The sequence below is a fragment of the Poeciliopsis prolifica genome, unplaced genomic scaffold (assembly GCF_027474105.1).
Source record: "Poeciliopsis prolifica strain line A6 unplaced genomic scaffold, Auburn_PproV2 SCAFFOLD048, whole genome shotgun sequence".
Lineage (NCBI taxonomy): Eukaryota > Metazoa > Chordata > Actinopteri > Cyprinodontiformes > Poeciliidae > Poeciliopsis > Poeciliopsis prolifica.
Genome location: NW_026562423.1, coordinates 2,579,703 through 2,589,266, shown reverse-complemented (window position 1 = coordinate 2,589,266; position 9,564 = coordinate 2,579,703). Strand labels below are relative to the sequence as shown.

Genomic DNA, 9,564 nt, shown 5'->3' with positions numbered 1-9,564 from the left:
TTTCACACTGTGTAATTTTTTTTTCTGGTGTATTTGTTTTTAAGGTTTTGCCAGCATTAGTGTCCTTTATTTTGACTGTAATCTGACAGGAAGGTGGGCTACAGGAAAGACATGCGGCAAAAGAACCGAGGGCCAGAAGCGAACTTGGGACGACTGCGTACCCACTCTATCCACTGCGATTTACTGCCTCCCCCCGCCCCCAATTTCACCAATTATCTGCCACACTAAGCAAAAGTTGATGTTGGGGCCCTCTATATCTGCTATTAATGTGGATTGCTGCAAATCAACAGACGATTAGATCAGTCGCACAGCTGCCGTAAACTCATTGCATCTTTGAATAATGTTATATCTTAAATACATATCTAGTGGCAAAAAGTTAAGAAAAAAAAAAAAACTAGTATGCTCTGGACTTAAGACGGAGTTTATCTTCGGTGTAATTCCAGTGACAAAACATTAACTTCATACCAGGTGAGTCTTTCACCTGAGAGTGGAACCTTTACTGGGCCGATTCTGTGCCTTCAAATAATTTTCACAATGTTCCTGTAGAAGATTTATAAATTATAACTTATAAGTCAGAAACAGAAATAGGTCTTGAAAAACCCTGTGCACTCCTTTCAAGAGATTCCTTGGATGTATCTCAGCGTGATGTCATCACTGCTTATGTCATTGTTACCATAGGAACTGAACATTCTAATGATGCATTCACATCGAATACGTTTTGAGCGTCAGGCGAGTCTCTGGTTTGCATTCAAAGTCTTTGTGGAATGTTGGACGCCATGGACTCACTCAATGCGTCAAACGCTCCAAAGCGCCACATCGGCCCTCGATGTGTCTCCACATAGACTTTGAATGTACACCATATGACGGTGAAAATGTGTTTGGTGTGAACGCACCATAATATGTCCAGTGTCATATTATGTCCATCATATTAGGACCAAAGCCTGGTCCTAATATGATGACTCATTGCTTTGGGCCAGGGGAAACATTTAGAGGTAAGATGTGAATTAAGTTTTAGCTAATGTTAGGGTTAGGCAAAATCGCAGCTACTAAAATAAAGGGAAATCAATGCAAAGTTCTAATACGGGTCCAAATAGTTTTGACAAACCAGTGTAGCATTTTGTTTTCTAAGTCATTCAATAAATAATGATACAATGTTAGGTTGTTTTTCTGCCAATTGCATAACTGCAGTACATTAATAGTCTAATGTGTTGAATGTGCTGAGACACATTCAACACATTAGAAACCAATCGGAACCAAACGTTCATCTTTTGGTTCTGATTGGTTGTTTCTGGACAGCAGCAGAGCCAGAGGATTGTTCACAGATTCTGTTTCATATTCGACTGTCAGACACTTTTTACAAATATTCATCCATCCATCCTAACACACATTGCACACACACATTCACACCTTAGGGCAAATCAGAGACCAATTAAACAATTTTCGAGAAATTTTACTTGCTGCTACTTTCATTCAGGAAAGTTTTAACAATGTTATTCTGTTTTTAACTCTGAAACTGATCTTGTGTTTCTCCATTGATTTTGGAGTCAGGAATTTTATTTGCATTGAGGCCTGTATCTGTTTTGATTTTCTAAATTTGTGTAAAGCCTCAAATTTTCCTAATGGCCAGTGTTGGCAAAACCTGGGTTTACATAGTTTACCAGGTTAGTAAAGGCCGAACGGGGCATAGATTGGCCTTCATGCCAACGCCAACATGAAGGCCATCCCTGCAACCAGTGGAGGTTTGTCTTTCTTCAGACCTCCATGTTTAAGTGGAGGTACATCTTTCATTGGACCTCCCCGTTTGACTGGAGGTCCATCTGTCCTCGGACCTCCCTGGTTGAGTTGAGGTCCGTCTTTCCTCCGGCCTCTGAGGTTGATTCCAGGTCTGCCATTGTGTGCACTCCTCTGGTTGCAGGGGAACCTCTGGTTGGGAGAAGACTCTATGATGGTTGTTTTCCAGAGCAAGTTTCAACTGCAACTTCAGCTCTGCAACTTGACCCTGGAGAGATTTCACTGTTCCTTCCTGTTCTTTAAATTTGTTCACATTGATTTTTGATCTGCTCCTCATATTTCAGCCTCACTCGATATTCCTCAATCATCACTTCTATCAAACCTTTATTGCGGGAGGCATATTTTTCTGCCTCCCTTTTAAAGTAATCCACCAGCTGAAGAAGGCTCTTGTCGGCTGTAACTTTGGCAGAGGATGAAACCTTCGAGCCACCTGTGGTCTCTGGCACGTTTCTTCCATGGTCACGTTTAACTTGCAGGTGACGTTCTTTCTCCAACATCTTTTGGAGTTTTTGAATTTCCTCCTGCAGTGATTTGACTTCAGCCTCCTTCGCAAGCCTTCAGTCTCTTTCCTCGTGGAGTTCACACGTCTTGTTCTGCAATTCTGTATTGAGATTGTCTACCTGGTTTGTGAGATCTGACGTGTTGGCTCATTTCTTCCACGTCTTCCGCTTGATCTCAAGGGGGAGCAGAGAGGGAGATGTTTCCTGCTCGACTTTCAGTGATCTTAGACTCTCAACGTCGTCAGAATGACTTGGTTCCCCCTGAATCTCTGATGATTCGTCTTCCCACTCAGTGGAGCTGTCATCTTCATCGTCAAAAATAAGGATAGCGTGGTAGTCAACTTGGACGTTGAGTGCCATCATCTCATTCCATGAAAACTCAGTTGGAATAGCTTCATGTTCGCAAGTGGTCTGAAAAAAAAACCTCATAAATATACAGAGCCAAACTCGCGAATCAACTCAAACCCAGTTTCACACAAATACAAGAAGCTAGCATAAATGTTTGGCTACGTCGCTATCGAGCTAATTTTGTTTTAGCTAATTTTCTTCACTCTTCTACCAAGAGACATGAACATACCTTTACCTTGGCTTTTTTTTATTATTCTTCAGAGACAGAGAAAAAGAAGTTATTTTTTGCGACATTGGTTTGCTTGCTTATTTTCCGTCGGTGCTTTGGAGGTTTGAAAACGCACCGAACGGCAGCCGCTCAAATCACCGAAACGTTACCGACCGCGGCCACCAGGGGGAGCCCAAGAACAAGTTATTTTTGTTCTAATCTAGCCCTTAGTAGATTGATTTCTACACGATGAGCGATATATTGATGTGAACTAAAAGCACAATGTTGTAATTAAATTACTAAAAATAAATCAGTAAATAAAATCTGTTCCACTTGGGGTAAAAATCAGCTTTGGGTCCCAGGGCTTAGTTTGCCGGCCCCTACCTGGATGCACATTAACACACACACACACACACTAGACAAAAACAATGACAAGATGCAACCAAAGATGTTGACAAAAGTTGCTTTAATTAATTGTTAAAAACAGGCAACGCTAGAGATGCTGCCGAGGTTTAAGATGATGCATTTACTGCAGATTTGGGGAAAAAAACAAAACAAACACTGCTCTCCTGTCAGAGTTACCTAAAAGCAGAATTCAGCGATGACAAATGTGTGGAAAGAGTCTGTGAAGGGAGTCGACTGCCCCGTCGTTGAGTAGAAGTTCAAATTTAACTGATTGCAAAAGGACAGAGCATGTGTGTGTAGCTTTCACTCCCCTCAGAGACGTGGTGCATAGCTGAGGAAATCCTCAGGTTACAACTCAATAAAATCCAAACCATCTATAAGTCTCATATATATATAATCATATATATTCAATGTACAAAGATACATTCTCAATCGCAGAGGTTCATCCATCAAAAATAAATACTGAAATGGCGAGATTGAAATATTTATGTATAGATATATATAAATCTTTTCTCGTGGAGAGAAGACGCAAATACACACAGTTGCATAAAGAGATAACAAAAACAGAAAGCATGACTACAGTGTTCACGGAGGACAGAAAGAGGCTGATATTCAACAAATAAAACCTTTTAGCCACACTCAAAGAAGAAATAAAAATCTGAGAAACAAAAGGACATTTGAATTAATAAGCAGGTTTGGTTGAAAGCAAGCAGGTCAGTGTTGCAAAACCAGACGGGTTAAAGTTCGGCTTCTCATCTGGGGACAGAACGAGCGTCCAGCTCTCTCTCGCTCGCATGTTCACGACTCGCACGCCTTCAAAATATTTCCATTTACAAACAGGAAAAGTTCAAAAATATATAGATACACCTATCTGAATATATCAACACACTCTGATTTCTGTTAGAAAAAACAATAAAACCTGGCTTCCTTTTGCAAACACGCTGCTGTGAAAGCTAAGCGAGACTTTGATCACTGCGTGACGTCATAGCTAGCTAGCAGTCTTTGGTAGAGAATAAAATTCTTTAGAGAAAAATAGAGAAACTCTGTCACAGGCTGTTTGAACTCTGATGTCTAAGGCAACTCTTAAAGTGTGCGCTGGGAGCAGAAAACAGGCAAAGTGATGCGACTCGGTCAACACAAGCATGCGCTGTGAAATAATCGGAAAGCATCACGTGTTATCATGGCGGTAAAGAAGCTGGGGTATTCAGCAAGATTGGAGACAACAGTACGAATTCGTGATTAGACCGGCGAACTTGATGTCAGCATGTCATCTGCAAACGATGACACCTTCTTATTACCTTTAGTGTTATTGCGCGTCTTCCCAACTTCAGCAGAGCGGCCAGATCTCAGCAAAAAGCCCGGAAAAAATATGTAACTGTATATAAAACATAGCTGGGATAAATGCTGTCCAGTGTCAATGCTAATGGTATGACTCCATGTAGAACCAACTCGACAGTCCGAGGCAGAAATGGAGCCTAACCTCAAATTTATGTTTAAGATTTTTTGTACTTTCATTCCCAAAACAAAAAACAACAACAACAAAAAAAGTCACTTATCGAGACCTACAGTGAAATTCAAATCTTTGGCCTGGTGCAGGCACTTCAGGGAAAGTTTAATGTTAATTTCTGGGATTATACACATTGACAATTTTTTAAGTTTCTCAGCTAAACTTAAGAAGTTCTTAGCCATCGTGATAAAACACCTGCATGTTTACCACGAGGATCGCTGGGGTTTGGGAACTGCTACAAAATAAATAGATTGAAACATGTTGGTTCTTTTATGATCCAGATGTGTAACAGTATCTGACGGTGACTCACCCGCTCCCACTTGTAATACCGACAGAAGACAATCGTGTTATTTTATTAAATTCACATAGCAACAACCCACATCTGTATTGTGGGCAAAAGAAAAACAACTGAAATGAGCTTTTTGTGCTTCATAAACACTGTTGTGTGTGTTTTTTTTTGTTAAATGAATAGGGATTTGAGGCACAAACCGGGCCATTTGAAATACATGATGAAAAACATTCCTATTAAGCCTTTAGACATGAGATGAACGTGAGTATTGGAGTCGAACACCATTGAAATATGTGTCAGCTATTGGCTTTCAAAGACGTTCTCCACGTTAAAAAAACCAACAAAAAAAAAAAGAACCATAATCGGCGAAGTTTCAGAGAAAAACAATCCCGCCATGATTGACTCCCGCGTCGCTCGCTACGTCTTACATTCTTCAGAGGACGAACAGGAAGCTGTTTTCCTCCCTCTGATCAGCTGACGGAACATCAGCAGTGTCCCGATTGAGCGCAGCTAAGGGGATTCAACCGGAAACCTGGCAAACATCCGCCTCACCTCGAATAAAATTTTAATCCGCGAGGCAATAATATATGATGCTTGAAATTCATGACATCAAAAAAAAAAAAAAATAGGACAAAGCAGTTCCATGTGTTCAAGGTTAACAGAGAAAAATGCTCGCAGTGCAGTTTTCGCACGTTTTGCTTCCTTTGTCCGAAACCGAGGGAGTGAAATAAAAAAAAACAAGTGCTGATTAATCTTGTGCTTTCTCCTCTGTTTCTGTGACACAAAGGGGGCAAATTAGGGATTCAGTGATGCTGAGTTCAGTCTTCACCGACCATGACCTGCCAGACGATGAGATGGCTGCGCTCGGCTTTTGTGAGGAAGGACTGCAGTTTTAAGGCGGGGTCGTCCAGCTCGTCTGCCTCCCCGTCCTCATCACCTGCGGAGAGACGGGAACGTGTTCGCCGCAGTGTCGCAGAATGCGCCTTTTGTTCCTGCCGCGGCACAGAGACTCACCCATTCTGAAGTCGATGTAGCCTTCTCCTCCACTCATCACCAACATGGACCTGCTTCCTTCCTGAGCCGAGACATCGGCGGGTTTGTCTGCCGTTGACTCTCCTCCGATGGACGTCGATGGATCTGCGTGACCTGACGGCACAACAACAACAAAAAAAAAAGCAATTAAAACCTTCAACAGCTGCATTTCCATAACAAAACTGTGAAAAACTTTGTCAATATTCCACTATTTGCAAAAACAGGTGCACAATTATACAGCAGTAGATAAGTTTTTGTTGTAATTTCATCATTTGGTCAAGTCAATAGCATTTAGTCTCTGGTATGGTATGTCATTACTTTGATGAGTTTCTTTTACCTTGATTTGACAAAATAAAGGCATATGCATCCTGGTTAATGCATGTGTAGTGTAAAAACCCTCCCCCCAAAAAACGAATGAACAGTTTATTTTCTACTCATATTTCACACTGTGTAATTTTTTTTTCTGGTGTATTTGTTTTTAAGGATTTGCCAGCATTAGTGTCCTTTATTTTGACTGTAATCTGACAGGAAGGTGGGCTACAGGAAAGACATGCGGCAAAAGAACCGAGGGCCAGAGGCGAACTTAGGACGACCGCGTTGCCCAGTCTATCCACTGCGATTTACTGCCTTTCCCCCCCAATTTCACCAATTATCTGCCAACTCCTCACACTATACTAGTGTTGTGCAAAAGTGTTCCCAGCCTTAATTATTTTCCATGTCTTGTCATGCTACTACAACAATCTTCAATGAGTTGAAGATTGTTGTCAGTCAGGATTGTTCCTGACTGCTTTTAGATAGTGACCCAGGTTAGTAAAGGCCGAACAGAGCATAGATTGGCCTTCATGCCAAGGCCAACATGAAGGCCATCCCTGCAACCAGTGGAGGTTTGTCTTTCTTCAGACCTCCCCGTTTGACTGGAGGTCCATCTGTCCTCGGACCTCCCTGGTTGAGTTGAGGTCCGTCTTTCCTCAGGCCTCTGTGGTTGATTCCAGGTCTGCCATTGTGTGGATTCCTCTGGTTGGGAGAAGACTCTATGATGGTTGTTTTCCAGAGCAAGTTTCAACTCAACTTCAGCTCTGCAACTTAACCCTGGAGAGATTTCACTGTTCCTTCCTGTTCTTTAAATTTGGAAATTTGTTCAGATTGATTTTTGATCTGCTCCTCATATTTCAGCCTCACTAGATATTCCTCAATCATCACTTCTATCAAACCTTTATTGCGGGAGGCATATTTTTCTGCCTCCCTTTTAAAGTAATCCACCAGCTGAAGAAGGCTCTTGTCGGCTGTAACTTTGGCAGAGGATGAAACCTTCGAGCCACCTGTGGTCGCAGGCACGTTTCTTCCATGGTCACGTGTAGGTGACGTTCTTTCTCCAACATCTTTTGGAGTTTTTGAATTTCCTCCTGCAGTGATTTGACTTCAGCCTCCTTCGCGATCCTTTGGTCTCTTTCCTCGTGGAGTTCACACGTCTTGTTCTGCAATTCTGTATTGAGATTGTCTACCTGGTTTGTGAGATCTGACGTGTTGGCTCATTTCTTCCACGTCTTCCGCTAAGGGGGTGATCTCAAGGCCAGCAGAGGGAGATGTTTCCTGCTCGACTTTCAGTGATCTTAGACTCTCAACGTCGTCAGAATGACTTGGTTCCCCCTGAATCTCTGATGATTCGTCTTCCCACTCAGTGGAGCTGTCATCTTCATCGTCAAAAATAAGGATAGCGTGGTAGTCAACTTGGACGTTGAGTGCCATCATCTCATTCCATGAAAACTCAGTTGGAATAGCTTCATGCTCACAAGTGGTCTGTTGTTGCTTCATCTCTATATTTTGGTAAGTTCTTCTCTGAAAGGCTGGTAATATTCGGAATCGATTAATCTCGAATGTGCTCTGAAGAGTGATCTGTCGCAATAGAACTGTGGAACAGGTCTGAGGAAACTCTGTCTCTGAGCTACATTCAAGAGAGAGATTCCTTTGTGGCATCACTGAGCCAAACTCACGAATCAACTCAAACCCAGTTTCACACAAATACAAGAAGCTAGCATAAATGTTTGGCTACGTCGCTATTAAGCCAATTTTCTTCCCTCTTCTACCGAGAGACATGAACATACCTTTATCTTGGCTTTTTTTTAATATTCTTTTTATTTTCTGCCGGTGCTTTGGAGGTTTGAAAACGCATCGAACAGCAGGGCGCTCAAATCGACGCTGAAACGTTACCGACCGCGTCCGCCAGGGGGAGCCCAAGTACAAGTTATTTTTCTTCTAGCCCTTCGTAGACTGATTTCTACACAATGAGCGATATTTTGATATTAATTAAAAGCACAATGTTGAAATTAAATTAGTGAAAATTAAATATAAGAATCCAATGTGAATCCAAGCTTTTGATGAAATCATTATGTTGAATAAATGAAATAATGGGAAAGTATTTGTTTCAACTCATGAATCAAGGTGGCGACTGTCAGCCGCTTCAAACCTCCATAAAAAACTAAAAGTGTTGTAGCTACAGATTGTCCCGGCGTCGTCATGGGGATAGCAAACCCAAAAAAAAAAAAAGTCCTATCTATGTCCAAGATTCACAAATGTTTCTCAAAAGTTTTCTTTTATTTCTTCACATAATCTTAAGATAAAAATTGTAAGAACATCTAACAGTCACTGCAGGTACGCCCGCTTTACAGGTTCTGTAGAACTCCTGCTGAATTACCTGGAACGGCGGCGAAGAACTGGACCGCGTTCCTGTGACCATGGAAGCTGAGTTGAGCGTGAGCCATGGAGCAGTAGGGAACGATGGTCCCGGCCGTCACCTTGTCCCCACTGTCGTCTCCATAGACATGAACCACTCCTCCAGGATTGCTTCCTGATGACGTGGCTACATTGTTGGCTGCTAACAGAACAGCAAAAACGTAGAGTAGACAGAAATCACAGAGCTTCAAAGGTGACCTACTATGCTTTCTTGAATCGGTTAGGATATGCTTATGGGCAATACAAAGCACGTTCATTGGATTCTTTTTCACATCATCATTCTTAAATAATGAGATTTTAGTCAGTTCTGTCTCATGTGAGCTTCTTTCACAATCAGTGGTTTTAGGGCCTCTTGTCACTTTAAATCTAAATATGCTGCTTTTGGCCACGCCCCCGCCCACACACCCCCACCCTAACTCAAAATTTACACTTGCACGTGAAAATCTATGCAAACAGGTGCACAATTATACAATGGCACATCTTTGAAAAGCAGAAGTGGAGCCTCCCGCACAACCGACATGAATGCAGAAAGTGATTTTTGGATGGTAAATCAAGTCTTTTCCAGCAGCCGTTGTACAGTGGTAAAACTTGCTGACCAAACGTTCTGGACATTTCCTTTGGATGCCAGGTAACATGCATGAACTCAGTTGGGGTTGGTAGATGAGGGGCAGTGCTTGTTGATTTGTGATGTTACATTCGAAAGGTTCTTGAGGTTCATTTCCAGACACCAAAAACCTTTTCCTCATTGCCAGAA

General features: G+C 42.0%; 1 protein-coding gene across 5 annotated transcripts in view; it reads right to left on the bottom strand.

Moving 5' to 3' along the window:
- Positions 1-3,294: 3,294 nt before the first annotated feature.
- The window catches only part of spag9b (sperm associated antigen 9b), a 41,925-nt gene continuing 35,655 nt past the window's right edge, over positions 3,295-9,564 (bottom strand). For 3 of the 5 annotated variants that reach the window (XM_055057454.1, XM_055057455.1, XM_055057457.1), the window contains 3 exons: positions 8,773-8,952; positions 6,063-6,194; positions 3,295-5,985 (listed from right to left, as the gene is read on the bottom strand). In XM_055057454.1, coding sequence (XP_054913429.1) covers positions 5,867-5,985; positions 6,063-6,194; positions 8,773-8,952 — 431 coding nt within the window. In that variant the 3' untranslated portion in view covers positions 3,295-5,866. The remainder of the gene's footprint in view (positions 5,986-6,062; positions 6,195-8,772; positions 8,953-9,564) is intronic. The other 2 variants (XM_055057456.1, XM_055057458.1) reach the window with 1 other exon arrangement.